Source organism: Ranitomeya variabilis, chromosome 6 (assembly GCF_051348905.1).
Source record: "Ranitomeya variabilis isolate aRanVar5 chromosome 6, aRanVar5.hap1, whole genome shotgun sequence".
NCBI classification, from domain to species: Eukaryota; Metazoa; Chordata; class Amphibia; order Anura; family Dendrobatidae; genus Ranitomeya; species Ranitomeya variabilis.
This window is the reverse complement of record NC_135237.1, coordinates 147,625,520-147,652,106: the sequence shown is the minus strand read 5'-3', so window position 1 is coordinate 147,652,106 and position 26,587 is coordinate 147,625,520. Positions and strand designations below refer to the sequence as shown.

General features: G+C 45.5%; 1 protein-coding gene across 3 annotated transcripts; it reads right to left on the bottom strand.

The window, feature by feature from the left end:
- Positions 1 to 662: 662 nt before the first annotated feature.
- On the bottom strand, positions 663 to 6,447 carry LOC143782028 (uncharacterized). 3 transcript variants are annotated; one of them, XR_013216864.1, is made up of 3 exons: positions 5,987 to 6,447; positions 2,892 to 3,757; positions 663 to 2,398 (listed from the first exon to the last, which is right to left on the bottom strand). XR_013216864.1 is itself a non-coding variant. In XM_077269091.1 (3 exons), exons 2-3 carry the CDS (start codon positions 3,697 to 3,699, stop codon positions 1,391 to 1,393), a joined length of 1,077 nt encoding a protein of 358 aa, XP_077125206.1. In that variant the 5' UTR covers positions 3,700 to 3,757; positions 5,987 to 6,447; the 3' UTR covers positions 663 to 1,390. The 3 variants fall into 3 exon arrangements, 2 of the variants coding, with proteins under 2 accessions (XP_077125206.1, XP_077125207.1); XM_077269091.1 differs by having other exon boundaries at positions 3,631 to 3,757; XM_077269092.1 differs by having other exon boundaries at positions 3,631 to 3,754.
- Positions 6,448 to 26,587: the final 20,140 nt, after the last annotated feature.

The following is a 26,587-nucleotide window of genomic DNA, read 5'->3' as shown; positions in this document are numbered from 1 at the left end:
CAGTGGATGGGTCACCTTTAATCTCTGGGCCTGTGGATCAGGAGACCGTACCCCTTGAAATTTTGTTGGAGCCTAATCATCAGGAGCAACTTTCTTTCTTGCTAATTTCTTCTCCTCACTTTCCTGTGATTTTAGGCATTCCTTGGTTGTGTTCTCAGAACCCAATTATCAACTGGGAGACCAAGGAGATTATCTTCCCAACAAGGAGCAACTCAGTGTTAACAGAAGCTGTCCCTGAGTCCACGGCTACGGAACCACATGTACAGGTATTTTCTTTACCTCCAGCTTATAAAGAGTTCTCTAACATCTGTGACAAGAAGAATGCAGATCAGCTTCCTCCACACAGGCATTATGACTGTCCCATTGAGCTGCTTCCCGGGGCAGCCATTCCTTTTGGTAACGTATTGTCACGGGGAGACTAAGTGGGCAAGAGCTAATAACCCGGGCCCCTGCAATTTCCCTCAGACTAGGGAAATCCTGACTGACCCTCTACCTAGAGTTTACACTGATGGTGTGCATGTCTAGGCCTCGACCCTTGCCCTGTCTCCTGTTTCAACCCTAGGCTGAAACCACCGCCCACCACCCAGTGAAAAGATAATACACCAATACCCACAGTTAGAACAGACAAGGTGTCTTACCGAGTTTTCACTCCGGGAGGGGAAAACCCCTTACTTACGTAGCGCTCACTAATATACTAATTAGGCAAGAAGACTACTAGGTCTCTATTTCGGTAAAACAACTTATATTTTATTAATAATGAAATAAAGTTTAATAATCAACAATTTAAGCTATGATTTGATATATGTACTACAGGCACATGAATTATAACAGCGCTAGCCTAACATTACATGATCATAATCATCATCTATATAATAGAGAAAGTAAGCATCTATATAATTGCCAAATATTGTAACATCACTTCCCTGCCGGGGGACTCGACTGATGAGAAGGAAATATTCGGTAACACATCATCACAGAAGTTATGCGTCCATAAAGTCTCCTGGAATGTCCCTACCCCCACCTAGGTGCCGTCCTGTTTTATACACTTAAAATTGGATTTAGTTTCGTCATGCGTACTGGCATTTTTCTCATATAACTTATTATTTTACAGATCACAAGCTGTTATTGTACAAATTCCATGCTTATCTTGTTGTTCACCCTTGAGAATATTTTCCTCACACTACAAGAATGCCGCTGCGCATGCGTACATAGCTGTTTATGCCACATCTCCTCATACAATACAAATAAGTCACTCTGAGGGCACTTTCCCGCTTCCATTTTGTCTTGTTTTACTCAGTTAATGGCAATAGATACGTGAAATCACTATCTACACATACATTCAGACATTCTTGTCTCATTTGTATCACAAACGGTCCTTGATATCATGTAACTATTTGCCATTACCATAGGTGACCATTAGGACCTTAGGTCTCCTACAGAACACTTTGTAAGCCATGTAACAGTTCCATATTGACAATATGATAACTATTATCATGACCACTAGGAGTGGGTGGATTACCCAGTCCAACATTTTCTTAGCGGATGGCGAGTACCCAAGAAAAATATCATACCAATAATGGGAAGTGGCATTGGCTATAACTGAACCCATTTTAACCATTTTATTACTTATAATCGTAGTAGTGATTATATGATTTTTTGCAAACTTTACATAAACTAAGTGTAATTTACAAGTTTTGCCTTCCAGAGTATCTTCACAGATAGATAAATCATAAGTTTTGTTATTGTTATCAACATAAGGTCCATTGAATTTTGGCATCCAGAAAAATATATTCCCCGGAAGCCCCAACATCAATGACAATACTACATACCTACACATTACCTGTATTATTCTAAGATAATCCCTCCAATTTGGATAATACGTCCTAAAATCAGTGGAATATACTTTATCTGTCATATTAAAACACACTATCAATTTTGTTCCATTTAAACAAAATATAAAGCTAGTATCATTCAACCTTCTAGAAGTATAATTAGCGTATACTCGAGATTCGATTAGTCCAGTCGTTAAATTTAATTCTGTCATTTCAGCTTCCCAACATGCTATATTGTCTTCATGTGTTATCTTTACAGTTCCAGTTCCGTTGGTCAAAACAGTACTTGGCCAATACTTCCTTCCTGGATAATTGTATGGAGCCAGTTCTTCAATTACAGGCCCATACATCCATACAGAACTAGTGTTAGATAAAGTTATATTTACAATAGCCAGTATATCACTAAAGTTTTTCCTTCCATCCTTTGTGACATTGTAGACATTCCAATCACCAGGTGACCTCAAAGGTGGCACTCGCTCACTTGTTAATTGGACACCGGGAGTCCATACTTCAACGATGTCCAAAAATACGCATCCAAGGATTCCACATACGATTAGGAAGGAAATCTGAAGAAATCAGAACATAACACGTTTATTCCCGCAAATGACATTTTTTCCTGTGGGATATACTCCCATTTTTCTATACCTGGCCTCATGATCAGCAAGGTGCGGTCCCTGCCTACTGCAATTATCTCAGCTTCGGAAGGCGGTCCTTGAGCATTTTGTACCCAAATTTTAGCTCCAACATTAGTTACTTCAGAGGAGCCAAAACCTTTATCTCCTCTTACGGTTAATTCAGTGGGGGCATGACCTTCTTCCCCCAGAGATAAGTTTATGGGTATTAATAACATCTGAGCCATTTTCTGTTTCTTCTCAATGATCAATGGCTCTGTTCCCAAATTGAACATCAATACTTTAATTTCTCCTTTGTAATCTGCATCAATAATTCCTCCCACCACTATGGCCCCTTTTAGAGCAAAACTAGAACGAGTTGCCAACTCGCCATAATGTCCTTTAGGGATTTGACAACCCAATCCAGTGGAAATTGGAACCACCTTACCTGAAGGAATGACTGTTACATCTAGTGCACTCAAATCCAGTCCGGCTGATAGGGGTGTTGCCCTTTCAGGGATCCTGGCCTCTTCATGTATTTTCCAGTAGATAATAGTCTCTACTACATGTGCTTCATGTATTGTAAGATTGGGTGTCAACATCCTCATCAGAGGAGTCATGGAATTAGTTATGGGCCTCTTGTTTATTATCTGGAGGGCATCACTTAGATTATCCCTCCATTGCCCGAATGAAGTGTCAGATTGGTTCAACTTTTTAGGGTGACCTTTAGTAACCCATTCATTCTCTCTACTAACCCTGCTGCTTGAGGGTAATAAGGCATGTGATATACCCATTGAATGTTGTGTTCCATAGCATAGTCTTTGACTTGTTGTCCAGTAAAATGTGACCCATTATCTGTCTGTACTTGAAGTGGGACCCCATAATACTGTGTTATGATTTCTAAAGTTCTCAGTGTACTCCATTGTGTAGCTGCCTTGCATGGGAAACCTACCATCAGGCCTGAGTATGTGTCTACTGCGGTACAGACATACTTACACCCTCTGCTCCCTGGTAGTGGCCCTATAAAGTCCATTTGCCAAATTTGTGCAGGTAATTGTCCCCTCCCTATGTGTCCCATTACTGTGTGTGGCACCTCTCTCCTTTGGGAATGTTGACAAACAGGACACTGTGCAATAATTTGTTTTATTATGTCCATAGTGAGGGGAACTCCTCTTTCCTGGGCCCACCTGTAAGTGGCTTTTTCTCCCAGGTGTCCACTTTTCTGATGTGCCCAAACGGCCGTACCGTGAAGCCATGTTTCTTTTACTTTATCGGTTTCCGCCGTTGTTTGTCGAATGGCAGCTGCTCTATCTGCTTCAGAATTAAACAAACGTTCAAGTGAATCAGCAGGTACATGTGCATCAACATAAAAAAAAAACAGTGGTAGGCGTGGTTTGCATTATTTCTTCAATACTCTCCCACACCTCTTTCCCCCAAACTTCTTTTCCATAGATAAGCCATCCATATTTTTTTTCCACCCCATCATCCATGTGGCTAGTCCATTTGCCACTGACCAAGAATCTGTATACAAGTGACATTCACGTCCTTGCTCAAAACTCAGAGCTAAGAAAATTGCATATAATTCCGCATATTGACTGCTCTTACCATGACCTTCCATTTTTATATGTTTTTCCAATTAGGAACTGGGAAATTGATTATTGTCTGTCTAGCTTTAGGCAAGATTTTCCTATGTCCTTTGTTCCATTGAATTCCTAAAAATGTCACCACTTGGGCCGGTCCTTGGACCTTCAACAACAGTTAGATAAGTAATGATACCTATGTGATCACTTATTCATACATGCTCATTCAGGGATTGTTTTTTTTCTCTTTTTTTTTTTTTCCTTTCACTTTTCAGTTGATTTTTACAAGAAGAAAATCCCTTATCTCAATCACTCCATCTAGTTCAGCTCAAACTGAGTTGAATAATGTCTCATTGACATACATACATACATACATACAAGGCTCACACAGCCTGCCTATTTTGCACCTTGGAATTAACACATTAACTCTATATAAATAAAACTGCAGCAGTGTCCACTGACACTTTGAAAGCACTTCAAGGCCAAACAACAAAAACCACGGCCTTATACAAAATACAGCTTCATATAATGTACTTGCCAATTCAAAATGACCAAAATAACAACACTGCACAGAGCCTATCCCAGCTCTGTATTACACACTTACACACTTATACAAATACACAACCAATTAATATATTGACAGATATTACAGATGAGATCTTATTTCTCTATAAAACATTCATCCTGGACCTTCATAATCATGCATCCTAACTAACCATGCAATTTCTGTTTCTCCAGGTTTTTGTTTAAACTGGGTTAAGATGCTATCTACTTCATTTTGAGTATAATCCTCAGTTGAGATCCTGGTTCAAGTATGGGGAACACCTCGTTCCACCATACTGGGCTGTCAGTCATCTCCAAATTGAAGGTGACCAGCTGCATCACGGGCTTGCTCCCGGATTATTTCATTTTCCGTCCTTATTTTTTTTTTTCCTTTCGTTTACGGTATTTATTTTAAGCAACTTTGATAGCAGCTTTTTCTGATACACCCTGATAGTGTTCCAACTTATCTTTTAGTAAAATTTTTTTTCCCCTGCATTCCAGCACTACCCGTCTTCCTTCAGATTCAATCAACCTCTGTTCAGCTTTTTTTTTCCAACAACAAAGAGTTCTTCTTGTGAACTGCTCTATAGGCGGTGGCCAACACCCAAGAGACACTGCATCACCTGCCTTGGCAGGGACACCCTCGAGTAACTTAACAACATCGAGGGGTTAACTGCATCACCCGCCTTTGCGGGGACCCCCCTGAGTACATTAACAACATCAGTGGGTTCACTACCCTTGAGCTTACTAGACCACTGTTCCGCTAGTCCAGAACTGCTCAATTCATGTGCCAATATATTATACGGTGCCTCGGTCCAACCGGGCACGTCCACAACATCCTCCTGCTTTTCCTTTTGTTTCTCAAACATTGTAACAAAAACTTGGCAAAATGCCAAATGCTAATTTTTTGCACGAAGAATTATCAATCAAAACATATCACTTTGATAAAAACAGAATTTCAAAATTATGTTCAGACAAAAAGTTATAAAGATTTCTAAAAATTGGCTTGGTGCCAAAAAGAAATAATCTTCCAGCAACTTAACAATTTCCTTTGTCTAGACAATCAAACTTACAACTATTATCTATCACAAAATTCTTTGTAACAAAAAAAACTTGCTTTCATAAAATCCTGCCGACTACGCCAATTTATGTCTTACCGAGTTTTCACTCCGGGAGGGGAAAACCCCTTACTTACGTAGCGCTCACTAATATACTAATTAGGCAAGAAGACTACTAGGTCTCTATTTCGGTAAAACAACTTATATTTTATTAATAATGAAATAAAGTTTAATAATCAACAATTTAAGCTATGATTTGATATATGTACTACAGGCACATGAATTATAACAGCGCTAGCCTAACATTACATGATCATAATCATCATCTATATAATAGAGAAAGTAAGCATCTATATAATTACCAAATATTGTAACATCACTTCCCTGCCGGGGGACTCGACTGATGAGAAGGAAATATTCGGTAACACATCATCACAGAAGTTATGCGTCCATAAAGTCTCCTGGAATGTCCCTACCCCCACCTAGGTGCCGTCCTGTTTTATACACTTAAAATTGGATTTAGTTTCGTCATGCGTACTGGCATTTTTCTCATATAACTTATTATTTTACAGATCACGAGCTGTTATTGTACAAATTCCATGCTTATCTTGTTGTTCACCCTTGAGAATATTTTCCTCACACTACAAGAATGCCGCTGCGCATGCGTACATAGCTGTTTATGCCACATCTCCTCATACAATACAAATAAGTCACTCTGAGGGCACTTTCCCGCTTCCATTTTGTCTTGTTTTACTCAGTTAATGGCAATAGATACGTGAAATCACTATCTACACATACATTCAGACATTCTTGTCTCATTTGTATCACACAAGGATAACGGAAAATATACACCACGCCGCAGTTACTCAGGAATACACAATAAATGCGCAGGGCAAAATAAATACAAATATAGGAAGGAGTAAATAAGACAAAGGGAAATACACCACCAGCAACGATACTCCAACAACTAGCTCTCCACTCCAGACCGAGATAACGCACAAGACAGAAGCTATAATCAGTGACGCCCAATGTTCAGGAGAACTATTTAAAGGCAATGGGCATGGCCCAGCTTCCAATCCGAGCATCAGGTAAATTAACCCTGGACCAGCTAGATAAAATCTAGCTGACGCCAATGAGCACATAGTGGTCAACAGGAGAATTACCACTGTCTGTCGAACGATCTGGTCTGAACAGCGTCTGACATCACAGTACCCCGCCTTCTACGAGGGACCCCAGGGCCCTCACGGCTTATAGGACCCGGCTTGTCCGGATGGCGACGGTGGAAAAACCTGACCAGCCGCTCCGCATGAATGTCTGAGGCTGGTACCCAGGACCTATCCTCAGGCACATAACCACGCCAGTGTACCAAGTACTGTAAAGTGCGGCGCACTACACAAGAGTCAACCACCTTGGAGACTTCAAATTCAAAATTACCATCCACCAAGACTGGAGGTGGCATAGGCGCCGTGTCCACAGAGCCCACCACCTTCTTTAAAAGAGACCTGTGGAACACGTTGTGTATCTTATACACCGTAGGAAGCTCCAATCGGTATGCTACTGGGTTAATGATGGCGGTGACCCTAAATGGACCAATAAACTGTGGACCCAATTTAAGGGATGGTATTTTGAGTCTTATGTTTTTTGTGGATAACCACACCCAGTCATCCACACTCAGGTCCGGACCTGGCACACGCCTACTGTCAGCCACACGTTTGTACCTAGCACCCACACTCAACAGGCGCTGTTGAACTCTCCTCCAGACTGATGACAATTGTGCTCCTAACTGGTCCTCCTCCGGAACGCCGGAAGAGCCCTTCTCACTCAAAGTACAAAATTGAGGATGTAGCCCGTAAACACAAAAAAAGGAGACTCCCCAGATGACTCCTGGTGGTGATTATTGATGGCAAACTCAGCCAAAGGAAGAAAGGTAGACCACTCCTCCTGGTTATCAGAGACAAAGCAGCGTAAGTGCTGTTCCAAATTTTGGTTCATACGCTCAGTCTGACCATTTGACTGAGGATGAAATGCCGAAGAATGAGACAACTGAGCAAAATGCTTTCCAAAATTTTGCCACAAACTGAGTACCCCTATCAGACACGATGTCAGATGGAACCCCATGAAGTCTGACCACCTCCTGCACAAATACCTGAGCCAGAGTCTTAGCGTTAGGCAACGAAGGCAAAGACACAAAGTGCGACATTTTTGAAAACCGATCAACAATCACCAAGATGACCTTGTTCCCAGCTGAGGAGGGCAAATCAGTGATAAAATCCATGGAGATTTCCGTCCATGGCTTACTAGGTACCTCAAGAGGAAGTAGTGTGCCAACAGGACGGGAGCGGGGCGTCTTAGTCCTAGCGCACGTGGTACAAGCTGACACGTATAAGACCACGTCCTGTCGGATCTTGGGCCACCAAAACTGACGTGACACCAACTCCAAGGTACCTCTAACCCCTGGGTGGCCAGCCAGGACAGCATCATGATGCTCCGCCAAAACCTTTAAGCGGAGATGAAGTGGTACAAAAGATTTGTTGATGGGAAGCTCAGATGGTACCTCCTCCTGAGCCTCGGCAATCTCAGCCTCAACCTCGGTAGTGAGAGCCGAAACCACAACACCCTTTTGGAGGATGGGTACTGGATCCTCCCGAGGTTCTCCCCCCCCAGAAAACACCTGGACAGAGGATCCGCCTTAGTGTTTTTAGACCCCAATCTGTAAGTGACAACAAAATTGAACCGCGTGAAAAACAATGCCCAGCGAGCCTGCCTGGGGGACAGACGCTTGGCAGACTCCAAATACAGCAGATTCTTATGATCGGTAATAACAGTGACCTGATGTACCGACCCCTTCAAGAAGTGTCGCCATTCCTCAAAGGCCAACTTGATTGCCAACAACTCCCTGTTGCCGATATAGTAGTTACGTTCGGCGGACGACAGTTTCTTGGAGAAATAGGCGCATGGACGCAAATCACTCAAAGATGAGCCTTGTGATAGTACCGCCCCCACACCAACCTCAGACGCATCGACTTCCACAACAAAAGGTTTCGATACGTCTTGCTGCACAAGAATGGGGGCTGAAACAAAACTGTTAAGAAATTCAAATGCGCGCACAGCAGCCTCAGGCCAAACGGAGAAATTGGTACCCTTTTTAGTCATGTCAGTTAGCGGTTTAGCAATGATGGAAAAATCCTTGATAAATTTCCTATAGTAGTTAGAAAACCCAAGGAACCGCTGAAGTGCTTTCAAGTTATCAGGCTGTTCCCAATGCAGCACCGCTTGCACCTTAGCGGCGTCCATTTTAAAACCAGAAGCAGACACAATATAACCCAAGAAAGGCAACTCTTGAACAGAAAATACACATTTCTCAAGTTTAGCATACAGCATATTCTCTCTGAGAAGCTGTAACACCTGCCTGACATGATCTAAATGAGTATCACGGTCTCAAGAATATATGAGAATGTCATCTAGGTACACAATAACGAATTTCCCCAAAACATGCGAAAACACATCATTAATGAAATGTTGGAACACTGCAGGTGCGTTAGTCAACCCAAATGGCATCACCAAATTTTCAAAATGACCCTCAGGGGTATTAAAAGCCGTCTTCCACTCATCACCTTGACAAACTCTTATGAGGTTGTACGCCCCCCTGAGGTCAAGCTTGGTAAACCACTTAGCACCTGCCACCTGGTTGAACAAATCTGGTATTAGTGGCATAGGGTATGGATCACGAACCGTAATCTGGTTCAATTCCCTGAAATCCAAACACGGGCGTAATCCGCCATCTTTCTTCTTCACGAAGAAGAACCCTGCTGCCACAGGCGAGGATGAAGGCCTGATGTGCCCTTTGCTCAAACTTTCAGCAATGTAATCCTTTAATGCTTGTCTCTCCGGACCGGAGATGTTAAACATCCTTGCTTTAGGCAATTTGGCCCCTGGTTTAAATCTGATAGTACAGTCATAGGGGCGATGTGGCGGCAACTCTGAACAACCCTTTTCAGAGAACACATCCACAAAATCCAGAAGTGACTCCGGAACGCTTGAAGTCACAGCAGACACACATGTGGCCAGGCAATTCTCCTGGCAGAATTCGCTCCACTGAATTATGTCCTGAGTTTTCCAGTCAATTACCGGGTTGTGCATACACAACCATGGAAAACCCAAAACCACCTGAGCAGGAAGATTCCTGAGCACCTTACATTAAACCTGCTCGGAATGTAGAACCCCAATGTGGAGTTTTACCTCAGCCACAAATTCAGTAATCTCCCTCTGTGAGAGAGGAGCAGCATTGATGGTGACCACGCGGATAGGATGAGGCAGTTTTTCAATCCTAAAACCTGCTGTGCGGGCAAACTCCTCATCAATGAGATTTGTGGCTGAACCACTATCCACAAACACAGTAATTGGCAGCTCACTGCCAGCGATTATAACCTTAGCAGGGAGCATGCATTGAGAAACCACCATGGAGGATATACATAAGCTCAGATTGGTCTCCTCCACACCCTCTGAGCTTAGAAGCTTTCCGCCATTGCGTTTTTCTTTGATAGTAGAGGACAGATGTTAATAAAATGACCAGTCTTACCGCAGTAAAAACAGGCTCCCTGCTTCCTGAGCTCAGGGGCTCGACGCTTCACACGTGACACCCCTGCGATTTGCATAGGCTCCGTGGGCTCACCTGCAGCAACCACACGTGAACCTAAACCCTCTCCCATAAGCGGTGTCTCATGCTCCCCCTGACGCAAACGGCAATCACTGCGGACAACCAGACTCATAGCGGAATCTAGAGAAGTAGGAGTCTCGTACATCAGAAGGGCTTTTTTAACCCTTCCAGAAACCCCATGAATAAGCTGACTCCGCAGCGCTGGATCATTCCTCTGTGTATCGATCGCCCAGCGACGAAATTCAGAACAGTAATCCTCTGCTACTCGCTCCCCCTGGCGAATAGTGCGTATCTTAGATTTTGCTAGAGCCATTCTGTCTGGCTCGTCGTAAATATTTCCAAGAAAGGAAAAAAAACTCTCCACAGAGTCAAATGCAGCAGAATCAGATGGCAAAGAAAACGCCCATGCTTGAGGATCCCTGCTTAACAATGACAACACCAGGCCCACACGCTGAGCCTCATTACCTGAGGAGATCGGGCGCATACGGAAATATAGTTTGCAAGCTTCACGAAAAGAAACAAATTTACTGCGTTCCCCAGCAAATTTTTCAGGCAAAGGAAACTTAGGCTCAGCAACTCTAATGTAGCCCCAGCTTGCACATTAGATACTGCTAGTCCCTGTTGCTGCACTGCCCCCCTCAACTCAGTGACCTGTAGGGACAGCGCCTCCAACTGGCGGGTTATGGAAGTCATGGGATCCATGACAAACAAAAAAAGGAACCCCCCTTTTTTTTTTGTTTTTAAGGCCGATTATAATGTCACGGGGAGACTAGGTGGGCAAGAGCTAATAACCCGGGCCCCTGCAATTTCCCTCAGACTAGGGAAATCCTGACTGACCCTCTACCTAGAGTTTACACTGATGGTGTGCATGTCTAGGCCTCGACCCTCGCCCTGTCTCCTGTTTCAACCCTAGGCTGAAACTACCGCCCACCACCCAGTGAAAAGATAATACACCAATACCCACAGTTAGAACAGACAGGGATAACGGAAAATATACACCACGCCGCAGTTACTCAGGAATACACAATAAATGCGCAGGGCAAAATAAATACAAATATAGGAAAGAGTAAATAAGACAAAGGGAAATACACCACCAGCAATGATACTCCAACAACTAGCTCACCACTCCAGACCGAGATAACAACGCACAAGACAGAAGCTATAATCGGCGACGCCCAATGTTCAGGAGAACTATTTAAAGGCAATGGGCATGGCCCAGCTTCCAATCCGAGCATCAGGTAAATTAACCCCGGACCAGCTAGATAAAATCTAGCCGACGCCAATGAGCACATAGTGGTCAAAAGCGGAATTACCGCTGTCTGTCGAACGACCTGGTCTGAACAGCGTCCGACATGACACGTATACAGTTTGGCGGCACCTGAGCTTCAAACCTTAAAAGAGTATATTGATGAAAATCTGGCCAAAGGCTTCATACGTCCTTATTCCTCACCAGCAGGGGCACCTATCTTTTTTGTAAAGGAGAAGGATGGGACCCTGAGACCCTGTGTTGACCATCGAGAACTTAATAAGGTAACCATACGAAACCGTTACCCTTTGCCTCTGATTCCCGAATTACTGTAAAGAGTCCGCCATGCTAAGGTGTTCTCTAAACTGGATCTTCGTGGGGCTTATAAATTGGTGCGTATTCATCCAGGGGATGAGTGGAAGACAGCATTCAGATGCCGGTATGGACACTTTGAATCTCCTGTGATGCCCTTCGAGCTTTGTAACGCCCCTGAAACATTTCAAGACCTTGCTAATGACTAGGGTTGAGCGACTTTTATTTTTATAGGATCGGGTCGGGTTTCACGAAACCCGACTTTCTCAAAAGTTGGGTCGAGTGAAATCGGCCGATCCTATAAAAAAGTCGGGGTCGGGGTCGGCCGAAACACGAAACCCAATGCAGTGCAATGGGATACTATGGTTCCCAGGGTCTGAAGGAGAGGAAACTCTCCTTCAGGCCCTGGGATCCATATTAATGTGTAAAATAAAGAATTAAAATAAAAAATATTGATATACTCACCTCTCCGATGCAGCCTGGACCTTACCGCTGGTAACCGGCAGCCTTCTTTGCTTAAAATTAGCGCGTTCAGGGCCTTACATGACGTCACGGCTTCTGAATGGTCGCGGCCGCCCATGTGACCGCCACGCGACCAATCACAAGCCATGATGTAATTCTCAGGTCCTAAATTCCTAATTCTAGGAATTTAGGACCTGAGAATTACGTCACGGCTTGTGATTGGTCGCATGGCGGTCACATGGGCGGCCTCGACCAATCACAAGCCGTGACGTCATCTAAGGCCCTGAACACGCTCATTCTTAGGAAGGAAGGCTGCCGGAAAGAAGCCGAGGGTGAGTATATTCCTATTAGGTATATACTCACCCTCGGACGCGCCCTGCTTCTTTCCGGCAGCCTTCCTTCTTAAGAATGAGCGCGTTCAGGGCCTTAGATGACGTCAAGGCTTGTGATTGGTCGCGGCCGCCCATGTGACCGCCACACGACCAATCACAAGCTGTGACGTAATTCTCAGGTCCTAAATTCCTAGAATTAGGAATTTAGGACCTGAGAATTACGTCACGGCTTGTGATTGGTCGCGTGGCGGTCACATGGGCAGCCGCGACCAATCAGAAGCCGTGACGTCATGGAAGGCCCTGAACGCGCTCATTTTAAGCAAAGAAGGCTGCCGGTTACCAGCGGCGTTGTCCGGGGGCCTCCGGAGAGGTGAGTATATCAATATTTTTTATTTTAATTCTTTATTTTACACTTAAATGTGGATTCCTATAGCGATTTCCGATATCGCAAACATATCGGAACTCGGTATCGGAATTCCGATACCAGATTCAGAAGATCGCCGACCTCATGGCCGACCCCACACAGAGGTCGGGTCGGGTTTCATGAAACCCGACTTTGCCAAAAGTCGGCGACTTCTGAAAATGGCCGACCCGTTTCGCTCAACCCTACTAATGACATTTTCAGAGATTTGTTGGACCAGTTTGTAGTGATCTATTTGGACGATATACTAATCTTTTCTGACTCTCTACAGGAACATGAAGAACATGTCAAAACTGTTTTAAGACGTCTGAAAGAGAACCATCTGTATATTAAGCCGGAGAAATGCGAGTTCCATCGTTCTGAGATACAGTTCTTAGGTTATATCATCTATCCCCAGGGGCTGAACATGGAATCTGGTAAGATTCAGGCTATCCTTGACTGGCCGGTACCCAAGAACGTTAAGGAGGTCCAACGTTTTATTGGTTTTGCAAATTTCTACAGACGCTTCATTCGAAATTTTTCTGATATTGTCCGTCCCATTACTTCCTTGACAAAGGAAAAGCCCTTTAAGTGGTCATCACAGGCTCGCTAAATTGACTCCTCCAGCCTTGCACTGAATACTGGTAAAAGTATATGTTAAACCTCTTGTTTTTAAAGATGTAGTTAACACTTTTTAAAAAACTGAACTTGAAGCAGAGAATTTGTCAAACTCACAAAATGTCTAGTATTAACCTGAAAACTCCCTGCCGCTAGCATACTGCTGATCTAATATTCCTGCTCACAGTTGGAAACAGTTTTGCAGGATTTTTGAGCTGACCATACACAGGTTACAGCTACCGTCAATTCCTGGCTGCACCGCTGATGATACTATGGTTACATGACTGCACTGGCCATTGACTAGTTATATATGTCCCGAGGATATTGTTGGGACCTAATATGTGCAGGCCACTCTAACAAGGACCAGCAGGACAACTGAGCTGGAAGCACTGGAATTTTCATTGGGATTTACAGAATAAGTAATCATTTTGAGTATTCTCTTATCTGTGTCCATGTCTTAAAAATTTTAAACAACTTAAAATGTATCTATAATTTCTGCACATAACATGATTGCTGCAGGCCACTGAACAAAGGCTGATGGTATTACCGATGTGGCAGCATTAGAATCATGGGTAATTTATAAGATAAGTAATAATTTGTCATTATTCACTAGTCTTTGTACATTTTTTCACAAATCCTGGACAATTACTTAAAAAATGTACCTATAACTTGTGTACAGAACATTGGTCAGGCATATCACATTCAATAACACAATACTATTATATGAGTAAAAAACATGGTTAACATATCAGCTTTAGATATTCATGATTAGAACATGTAGACCTACATCGGACTTAAAAGCTTAAAAAAGTTTACTGAATATACCTTCAATATTACATTTCACTACATTTCTTATTTTATTTTCACCCATTACACTGTGTAGGGGTTCACTCGCTCAGATGCGTAGGATGAAACAGGAGGCACATTCTCTTCAGTGTTCATGTAGGTTTATTCGCTTCATAAACCATTTAAGTCAGCAAAATAAAGGTAAACAGTCTTACAAATAGCCTTTGGCATTCTACCCACACCCAGACTCATAGTAAAACAGGTGGTCAGGAACAATGTCCCCACCCCTGTGCGTATAACTCCCAATAGGAACTATATAAGAGGAGGACAACGGGAGTATATATAGAAAAGTAACAATTTTATTGAAAAACACAATTAAAAACACACACATTTAAAAGACACCAAATGAATGTACCAGGAATCCATATTATATCCCATTTTAACAACCAACCATTGGAATGTACAAAGAGAAGATGTGCGGTAACTCCATGTAATCCTACCAAGTGGACCCAGTTCCCAATGACCACCCTATATCCGCAGTAATACATATAAGCCTGTGCAACTATGAAGTTAGAAAAGGTGCCAATACAAGAACCTGATCCACAATGGAGACTAACATGGAGAGTGCCCGGAGGAGCAGCAAGAGTAACCCCCCTGGGTGACGCTCAGTCCAGGGATCCTCATGTGGGTAAGATTGTGCTTGTGCTCTGGGAGGTGGATTTTCTAACGCCGCATGGCTTGTTACTCTTGCTTCTCCTTCGGGCACTCTCCATGTTAGTCTCCATTGTGGATCAGGTTCTTGTATTGGCACCTTTTCTAACTTCATAGTTGCACAGGCTTATATGTATTACTGCGGATATAGGGTGGTCATTGGGAACTGGGTCCACTTGGTAGGATTACATGGAGTTACCGCACATCTTCTCTTTGTACATTCCAATGGTTGGTTGTTAAAATGGGATATAATATGGATTCCTGGTACATTCATTTGGTGTCTTTTAAATGTGTGTGTTTTTAATTGTGTTTTTCAATAAAATTGTTACCGTATTTTCCGGCGTATAAGACGACTGGGCGTATAAGACGACCCCCCAACTTTACCAGTTAAAAAATAAAATCTTCTTAAAAGTCGGGGGTCTTCTTATACACCCTATGTCGTCTTATAGGGCCGGTGAATATGTGCCTTTTGGGGGGGGGGAGTGATCCTGATGAGGACGAGGGGGCGTCTCACAGGAAAGTGAGTATCCCCCATTACCTTATCATAGCGCTGCAGCGTGGGGTCTCTGTGCTGGGAGCGGCGGCGGCTGCTGTGCTGTGCTGTGCTGTGGCGGCTCCTCTTCTGCAGTGTGGGGCCTCTGGTGCTGTGGGGCGGTGGCGGCGGCGTATCTTCATACAGTCGGGGCTCCTCCGGCATCTCAAAGACTGGAAGCCCCGCCGGCAACTCCATGGGTACAATGCGGTCAGGTGGCCTCCGGGAAAATGGCCGCTGCTCAGATTCAGATCTCGTCCCGAGATCTCGGGAGACGAGATCTGAATCTGAGCAGTGGCCATTTTCCCGGAGGCAGCTCAATAGGTGCGATGCGGTGGCCCGGCCGCTGGGGGCTGCGCATGCTCAGATTCAGATCTCAACGAGATCTGAATCTAAGCAGCGGCCATTTTCCCGGAGGCCAGCGCATTGTACCGATGGAGTTGCCGGCGGGGCTTCCAGGCTGAGATGCCGGAGGAGCCCCGACTGCATGAAGATACGCCGCCGCCGCCACCGCCCCACAGCACCAGAGGCCCCACACTGCAGAAGAGGAGCCGCCACAGCACAGCACAGCAGCCGCCGCTCCCAGCACAGAGACCCCACGCTGCAGCGCTATGATAAGGTAATGGGGGATACTCACTTTTCTGTGAGACGCCCCCTCGTCGTCATCAGGATCACTCCCCCCCCCCCACCCACCATATACACCCGGCGTACAAGGCGATTCCCGGCGTACAAGACGACCCCCGACTTTTAAGAAGATTTTCAGGGGTTAAAAAGTCGTCTTGTACGCCGGAAAATACGGTACTTTTCTATATATACTCCCGTTGTCCTCCTCTTATATAAAATAGCCTTTGGCTCAGGCATAGGGAAACAAATGTCCGTTCCTTCAGGCTCAGTCCTGAAGCCTTAACACACTGTGGAGGCTTGCCCCTCCACACACACAGACTCCTGTCTGTAGTGTCCGCCCTGGACACATTTAAATCTGTCCACCATGACAGACTCCCACACTCACTCACATGTGCCAAACACACCTCCATTAAGTAGCCTGAAACCACACCCAGAACCCATCACATGATTAGACATGTGGTTGTGACATCACCACAGGTCCTGACACACATACCGACAGCTATGGTTACATCACAGCGGTAAGCCATCTATGTGACACATATCTCCCATCGATTAGACACCCTTTAGCCACGCTACATACCTCCCCCTCTGCCTAAAGCCGTGGGGCTTGGCGCTTGTCCTTAACCGACTAGAGACCCCTCTCAGTCGTCCCTGACGGTCAAACCGTCTGTCTAAGTCAGAGCCTGTTATTGAACCCTTGTCCTCTCGTCTGCTACAGGATCTCCTGCTTAGGTCACTTAACCCTGAGCTGACTGAGGCACCACTGCTTCTACCTGTTTCATCAGGCCACCTTCTCCCATGGTCTTTATTGCCTGAAGAGGAATCCATCCACTTTTCTCTATGTCCTCTGTTAGCTTCAGCTTGAGGACTTCCGGTCTTACGCAAAGTTCTTCGCCTCTCTGGCAGCTGTTTATTAACTTGCAATCTCTCAAGTCTCAGCTGCTCTACCTCCCTTAGGTATGCCATGCGATATTCCAGAAGCATGCGGATATTCCTAATACTCTCTCTGGATCCGATAACCAGGAACGGAACCATCCCATCTTCACCCATGGCCTGGACCTCTTCATCAGCCGGCATCCTCAGTCTCTTCAGACCGGATTTATCCACCATCTCCTGCATCACTCTCCCAAGTTTCCCAATGACTTTCGCCACCAGACCTTTGGGTACTTGGACTGTGTCTTCCACTAAGCCCAGCCGACTAAGAGCTTTTCTTTCACGCTCCAAACATCGAACGGCTTCATCATTCTTCAAACTGATCCTCTGCTTTGTACGGAGGCAGTGTAGGTGCATATCCCTTAGGACAGCCACCCGCTTCACTGTGACTTTGCTAGTCGACAGTATGACCAATTGCTGAGTTTCAGGCGCCCAGTGTACACTACACGCCTCTACTGCCTTTCTAAATGCCTCATGCACACCCTTCCTGGTACAGGCTTCTTGCATCTCTTCGGGTACATCAATCACGGTCTTGAAGAGCGGGGTCTCACTCTCTTCATAGACAGATGGCTCCCTTTTTGCCTCTGATCTTTCCACCAAGATGTCTGTCACGACCGGGTGACTCTCTTGTTCCACTTTTAGCACAAACTCTTCCTCAGTCTTTTCTTCCGCTTGAGCCTTTGCCAAGATGGGCATTGGCAACTCCTCTACCAGGCAGCGACGTTCCTCCTCTCTCTGGAGAAGCTCCTGCTGATGCTTTCCTTGAGCCATTCTGAGCACATCCATATCTTTCAATATGGCCCTATTCATGGCCTGACACGCTGATAGGTGACCTCTGAGTTCAACGACCTCCTTCTCTAGTTCACCCACTTTGTGCTCAATTGCTTGCCTCAGGACCCTTTCTCGTTCGACTGTTTCTCTAAGCAGCTCTATGTTATGGTCCTGCTCTCTTTTGGCTAGCACATGTCGCACCACCAGTTCTTTAATTAAACTTTCAGATGGGGTCTCTTGCCCACCCACACTCTGCCTCTTCAGAGTTCCACCTGTTTCTGCATCCACTTCTATGGTCTCTCCTGGGCTCTCTGTCTGTTCACTCTTAGGTACCTCTGGACTCTTGGTAACTTCAGAGTTCTACATCTCTTCAGCATCAGGTACTTCATCATACTGAGCCAGTTCAGTCTTTCCGGGCATTGCAGATGTGGGTCTACTACAGGTCTGTTCCAACCCCAGCCCGTCACCAACTACCTCAGCACTAGGGTTTGTCAGAGACAAAGCGACCTCCTCATCAAGGACAATAACGTTATCTGCACCTGACCATGTCTCTTCCTCATCATCTTTCTTCTCAGAGGGTGTAACCTGTCCCACCTTTTTGCGTCCCCCGCGACGAGATGAACATTTGTGATTTTTACTGGGCTCCTCCTTACTGCACTCTTTTCCCTTTGCGCTCAAGTCACAGTCTGGATAGGAGTCACCCCCTCTCACCCTGTCATCCTGGAACAGCAAGTCCCCACTTAAACAGGTGTCAGACCCACACTTTCTTCCAGTCACCCGCAACTCTGGACTATTGACATTAAGTGGCGCTACTTTCTCTTTACACATCACACCACTCGGAATCACTACAGTCGCCTGTTGTGGTGAGGCTCCCTTAGGGTCACTCAGACTCCGTTCTGAGCAATCAGACACTCCCCTTTCCTCCCACAATTCCCAAAATCTTTCAAAGTCCTGGCCTATTACAACAGGGAATGGCAAGTCTGGGACTACAGGTACATCATGGCTGGCAATAACAGTGGGCATCTCAATGATTACCCTGGACACCGGATAATCCCTAGTGACCCCATGAACGCAGTGAGCTTCCATCTTCCTTCCGGGAATCAGATAGACAGGGAGTGTGGCGCTCACCAGCATCACCAGGCTCCATGAGTCCAGAAGTCCAGTCACGCACACTCCATTGACTTCTACAGAAAAGCTCTGTCATTTTGTCAGATGAAAAGTCAGTACAACATTCTGAACATGCGCTGTTCAAACACTGAACTCGGCAACAGTCCATCAGCGCATTTGCCGCTGCCCTTTTGGACTCCACCCCCTTTTGGGTTACCGCCCCCTTGTGGACCATTTTCTCCTTTAGGGCCACCACCCATTTTAGGGACTCCACCCCCTTCCGGGCAACTACCCCCTTTTGAGACGCAGCCCCTTTTTGGCCAACCATAATTATTTGGGGTCACCGCTCCGTTTTGGGACTCCACCCCACTTTTAGGGACACCATCCCACTCTGGGGTACACCCCATGGACTTCCCACAGTACTCTCAGGCCCCAGATCGCACAGCACACCAATGTGACTCTGGCCCTTTAAGAGTCTGCACACACTAAACCAGCAATGTCTCTTTTTTTTTTTTTTCTTTTTGCTGCAACTGCAGCTAGACTTCACAAGGCTCTGCACCGCAAACTTCGTGGACCCATCAATCCACAGCAAGCCGCTTGTCACCTTCGTGGACCCGCCGATCCACAGCAAGCCGCTTGTCACCTTCGTGACCCCCCCGAGCCACAGCAAATTTCGTGACCTCACCGAGCCACAGCAAGCTGACCACAGAAGGAAAAAGAGAAATACCTGGACTCGCCGGTCCACAGCAAACACCTGCACACGTGCTTTATAGAAAAAAAAACAGTCTTTCACTGACCCCGGTCTTTACAGAACACAGACTTCGGTCTGTTTCACACCCGGCTTTACAGCCCAAACACAGTTTTTCACTGACCACGGTCAGTATCACATGGTTTCCAGACCGTTACCTGTTGGTGGCGGCCACACAGGTTCCCGGATCCGTCTTCTCCTCAGAGGTATCCACAAACTGCAGTTCTCACTGACCCCGGTCAGTTTTTACTCACGGTTTTTCAAGACCGTCCAATCTTCTGGCTCAGCCCAGCCAGCGCTGCAACATGTGCTCCTGGATCTTTGCCCGCATTCTCCACCAATTGTAGGGGTTCACTCGCTCAGATGCGTAGGATGAAACAGGAGGCACATTCTCTTCAGTGTTCATGTAGGTTTATTCGCTCCATAAACCATTTAAGTCAGCAAAATAAAGGTAAACAGTCTTACAAATAGCCTTTGGCTCAGGCATAGGGAAACAAATGTCCGTTCCTTCAGGCTCAGTCCTGAAGCCTTAACACACTGTGGAGGCTTGCCCCTCCACACACACAGACTCCTGTCTGTAGTGTCCGCCCTGGACACATGGAAATCTGTCCACCATGACAGACTCCCACACTCACTCACATGTGCCAAACACACCTCCATTAAGTAGCCTGAAACCACACCCAGAACCCATCACATGATTAGACATGTGGTTGTGACATCACCACAGGTCCTGACACACATACCGACAGCTATGGTTACATCACAGCGGTAAGCCATCTATGTGACACATATTTCCCGTGGATTAGACACCCTTTAGCCACGCTACAACTGATTTATAAAAAGGCATGAATTAACTTTAGTTCTCAGCTACATTTCCTAAATTGTGAGCAAATAGATTAGGAACACTTAGAAAAAAAATCTAAAAAATAACAGCCTCCTCCATAACCCCTCTAGCTGTCCTTTCCATCACCAAGAGAAGTGTGTTTTGCCATCTTAGTCAAAAATGGTTAATCCATTTGCTCATAATTTGGGAAAGGTCATATTAATGTAAACTTCACTAAATTGACTCCTCCAGCCTTGCACTGAATACTGGTAAGAGTATATGTTAAACCTCTTGTTTTTAAAGATGTAGTTAACACTATTTAAAAACTGAACTTGAAGCAGAGAATTTGTCAAACTCACAAAATGTCTAGTATTAACCTGAAAACTCCCTGCCACTAGCATACTGCTGATCTAATATTCCTGCTCATAGTTGGAAACAGTTTTGCAGGATTTTTGAGCTGACCATACACAGGTTACAGCTAACGTCAATTCCTGGCTGCACCGCTGATGATACTTGTCATGATTCTCAATGGCGAGAGAACATAGCCCAGCATATATGAGAACTAGCTCTTGGAAGATGGAAACTATACTGACCATGAACTAAACCTGCCGCACAACTAGAAGTGGCCGGGTAGCATGCCTACGTTTTTTTATCCCTAGATGCCCAGCGCCAGCCGGAGAACTACCTAATCCTAGCAGAGGAAAAGACAGTCCTGGCTCACCTCTAGAGAAATTTTCCCAAAAGGCAGACAGAGGCCCCCACATATATTGGCGGTGATTTTAGATGAAATGACAAACGTAGTATGAAAATAGGTTTAGCAAAAATCGAGGTCCGCTTACTAGATAGAAAGAAGACAGAAAGGGCACTTTCATGGTCAGCAGAAAACCCTATCAAAACACCATCCAGAAATTACTTTAAGACTCTAGCATTAACTCATAACACCAGAGTGGCAATTTCCGCTCACAAGAGCTTTCCAGACACAGTAACGAAACAGCAGCTGTGAACAGGAACAAAATGCAAAAACACACAAGGACAAAAGTCCAACTTAGCTGGGAGTTGTCTAGTAGCAGGAACATGCACAGAAAGGCTTCTGATTACATTGTTGACCGGCATGAAACTGACAGAGGAGCAAGGTTATATAGCGACTCCCACATCCTGATAGGAGCAGGTGAACAGAGGGGACGATGCACACAAGTACAATTCCACAAGTGGCCACCGGGGGAGCCCAGAATCCAATTTCACAACAGTACCCCCCCCTCAAGGAGGGGGCACCGAACCCTCACCAGAACCACCAGGGCGATCAGGATGAGCCCTATGAAAGGCACGGACAAGATCGGAGGCATGAACATCAGAGGCAGTGACCCAAGAATTATCCTCCTGACCGTATCCCTTCCATTTGACCAGATACTGGAGTTTCCGTCTGGAAACACGAGAGTCCAAGATCTTTTCCACGACGTACTCCAACTCACCCTCAACCAACACCGGAGCAGGAGGCTCAACGGAAGGCACAGCCGGTACCTCATACCTGCGCAACAATGACCGATGAAAAACATTATGAATCGAAAAGGATGCAGGGAGGTCCAAACGGAAGGACACAGGGTTAAGAATCTCCAATATCTTGTACGGGCCGATGAACCGAGGCTTAAACTTAGGAGAAGAAACCCTCATAGGGACAAAACGAGAAGACAACCACACCAAGTCCCCAACACAAAGCCGAGGACCAACACGACGACGGCGGTTGGTAAAAAGCTGAGTCTTCTCCTGGGACAACTTCAAATTGTCCACCACCTGCCCCCAAATCTGATGCAACCTCTCCACCACAGCATCCACTCCAGGACAATCCGAAGATTCCACTTGACCGGAGGAAAATCGAGGATGAAACCCCGAATTACAGAAAAACGGGGACACCAAGGTGGCAGAGCTGGCCCGATTATTGAGGGCGAACTCCGCCAAAGGCAAAAAAGCAACCCAATCATCCTGATCCGCAGACACAAAACACCTCAAATATGTCTCCAAGGTCTGATTAGTCCGCTCGGTCTGGCCATTAGTCTGAGGATGGAAAGCAGACGAAAAAGACAAATCTATGCCCATCCTAGCACAGAATGCCCGCCAAAATCTAGACACGAATTGGGTCCCTCTGTCAGAAACGATATTCTCCGGAATACCATGCAAACGAACAACATTTTGAAAAAACAGAGGAACCAACTCGGAAGAAGAAGGCAACTTAGGCAAGGGAACCAGATGGACCATCTTAGAGAAACGGTCACACACCACCCAGATGACAGACATCTTATGAGAAACAGGCAGATCCGAAATAAAATCCATCGAGATGTGCGTCCAAGGCCTCTTTGGGATAGGCAAGGGTAACAACAATCCACTAGCCCGAGAACAACAAGGCTTGGCCCGAGCACAAACGTCACAAGACTGCACAAAGCCTCGCACATCTCGTGACAGGGAAGGCCACCAGAAGGACCTTGCCACCAAATCCCTGGTACCAAAGATTGCAGGATGACCTGCCAACGCAGAAGAATGAACCTCAGAGATGACTCTACTGGTCCAATCATCAGGAACAAACAGTCTACCAGGTGGGCAACGATCAGGTCTATCCGCCTGAAACTCCTGCAAGGCCCGCCGCAGGTCTGGAGAAACGGCAGACAATATCACTCCATCTTTAAGGATACCTGTGGGCTCAGAATTACCAGGGGAGTCAGGCTCAAAACTCCTAGAAAGGGCATCCGCCTTAACATTCTTAGAACCCGGTAGGTAAGACACCACAAAATTAAACCGAGAGAAAAACAACGACCAGCGCGCCTGTCTAGGATTCAGGCGCCTGGCAGACTCAAGGTAAATTAAATTTTTGTGGTCAGTCAATACCACCACCTGATGTCTGGCCCCCTCAAGCCAGTGACGCCACTCCTCAAAAGCCCACTTCATGGCCAAAAGCTCCCGATTCCCAATATCATAATTCCGCTCGGCGGGCGAAAATTTACGGGAAAAAAAAGCACAAGGTCTCATCACGGAGCAGTCGGAACTTCTCTGCGACAACACCGCCCCAGCTCCGATTTCAGAAGCGTCGACCTCAACCTGAAAAGGAAGAGCAACATCAGGCTGACGCAACACTGGGGCGGAAGAAAAGCGGCGCTTGAGCTCCCGAAAGGCCTCCACAGCATCAGGGGACCAATCAGCAACATCAGCACCCTTCTTAGTCAAATCAGTCAATGGTTTTACAACATCAGAAAAACCAGCAATAAATCGACGATAAAAGTTAGCAAAGCCCAAAAATTTCTGAAGACTCTTAAGAGAAGAGGGTTGCGTCCAATCACCAATAGCCTGAACCTTGACAGGATCCATCTCGATGGAAGAGGGGGAAAAAATGTATCCCAAGAAGGAAATCTTTTGAACCCCAAAAACACACTTAGAACCCTTCACACAAGGAATTAGACCGCAAAACCTGAAAAACCCTCCTGACCTGCTGGACATGAGAGTCCCAGTCATCCGAAAAAATCAGAATATCATCCAGATACACAATCATAAATTTGTCCAAATAATCGCGGAAAATGTCATGCATAAAGGACTGGAAGACTGAAGGGGCATTTGAAAGACCAAAAGGCATCACCAAATACTCAAAATGGCCCTCGGGCGTATTAAAAGCGGTTTTCCACTCATCCCCCTGCTTGATTCGCACCAAATTATACGCCCCACGGAGATCAATCTTAGAGAACCACTTGGCCCCCTTTATACGAGCAAACAAATCAGTAAGCAGTGGTAACGGATATTGATATTTAACCGTGATTTTATTCAAAAGTCGATAATCAATACACGGCCTCAAAGAGCCGTCTTTCTTAGACACAAAGAAAAAACCGGCTCCTAAGGGAGATGACGAAGGACGAATATGTCCCTTTTCCAAGGACTCCTTTATATATTCTCGCATAGCCGCGTGTTCAGGCACAGACAGATTAAATAAACGACCCTTAGGGTATTTACTACCCGGGATCAAGCCTATGGCACAATCGCACTCCCGGTGCGGAGGTAGTGAACCAACCTTGGGTTCTTCAAAAACGTCACGAAAGTCAGACAAGAATTCAGGAATCTCAGAGGGAATAGATGATGAAATGGAAACCAAAGGTACGTCCCCATGAGTTCCTTTACATCCCCAGCTTAACACAGACATAGCTCTCCAGTCGAGGACTGGGTTATGAGATTGCAGCCATGGCAATCCCAGCACCAAAACATCATGTAGATTATACAGCACCAGAAAGCGAATAACCTCCTGGTGATCCGGATTAACACGCATAGTCACTTGTGTCCAGTATTGTGGTTTATTACTAGCCAATGGGGTGGAGTCAATCCCTTTCAGAGGTATCGGAGCCTCCAATGGCTCCAAATCATACCCACAGCGTTTGGCAAAGGACCAATCCATAAGACTCAAAGCAGCGCCAGAGTCGACATAGGCGTCCGCGGTAATAGATGACAAAGAACAAATCAGGGTCACAGATAGAATAAACTTAGACTGTAAAGTGCTAATTGAAACAGACTTGTCAGGCTTCTTAGTACGCTTAAAGCATGCTGATATAACATGAGTTGAATCACCACAATAGAAGCACAACCCATTTTTCGTCTAAAATTCTGCCGCTCGCTTCTGGACAGAATTCTATCACATTGCATATTTTCTGGCGTTTTCTCAGTAGACACCGCCAAATGGTGCACAGGTTTGCGCTCCCGCAGACGCCTATCGATCTGAATAGCCATCGTCATGGACTCATTCAGACTCGCAGGCACAGGGAACCCCACCATAACATCCTTAATGGCATCAGAGAGACCTTCTCTGAAAATCGCCGCCAGGGCGCACTCATTCCACTGAGTAAGCACAGACCATTTGCGGAATTTTTGGCAGTATATTTCAGCTTCATCTTGCCCCTGAGACAAGGACATCAAGGCCTTTTCCGCCTGAAGCTCTAAATGAGGTTCCTCATAAAGCAACCCCAAGGCCAGAAAAAACGCATCCACATTGAGCAACGCAGGATCCCCTGGTGCCAATGCAAAAGCCCAGTCTTGAGGGTCGCCCCGGAGCAAGGAAATTACAATCCTGACCTGCTGTGCAGGGTCTCCGGCAGAGCGAGACTTCAGGGACAAAAACAATTTGCAATTATTTTTAAAATTTTGAAAGTGAGATCTATTCCCCGAGAAGAATTCAGGCAAAGGAATTCTAGGCTCAGACATAGGTGCATGAACAACGAAATCTTGCAAATTTTGTACCTTTGTGGCGAGTTTATTCAAACCTGTAGCTACACTCTGAAGATCCATTTGAAACAGGTGAACACAGAGCCATTCAAGGATAAGAAGGAGAGAAAGAGAGGAAGGCTGCAGTATAGGCAGACTAGCAAGTGATTCAATTAAGAGCACACTCAGAACTAGAGGGAAAAAAAAAAAAAAAAAAATTGTAGCAGACTTCTTTTTTCTCTCCTTTCTCAGCCAGTAATTTAACCCTTTTTTTTGGGCCGGTCAAACTGTCATGATTCTCAATGGCGAGAGAACATAGCCCAGCATATATGAGAACTAGCTCTTGGAAGATGGAAACTATACTGACCATGAACTAAACCTGCCGCACAACTAGAAGTGGCCGGGTAGCATGCCTACGTTTTTTTATCCCTAGATGCCCAGCGCCAGCCGGAGAACTACCTAATCCTAGCAGAGGAAAAGACAGTCCTGGCTCACCTCTAGAGAAATTTTCCCAAAAGGCAGACAGAGGCCCCCACATATATTGGCGGTGATTTTAGATGAAATGACAAACGTAGTATGAAAATAGGTTTAGCAAAAATCGAGGTCCGCTTACTAGATAGAAAGAAGACAGAAAGGGCACTTTCATGGTCAGCAGAAAACCCTATCAAAACACCATCCAGA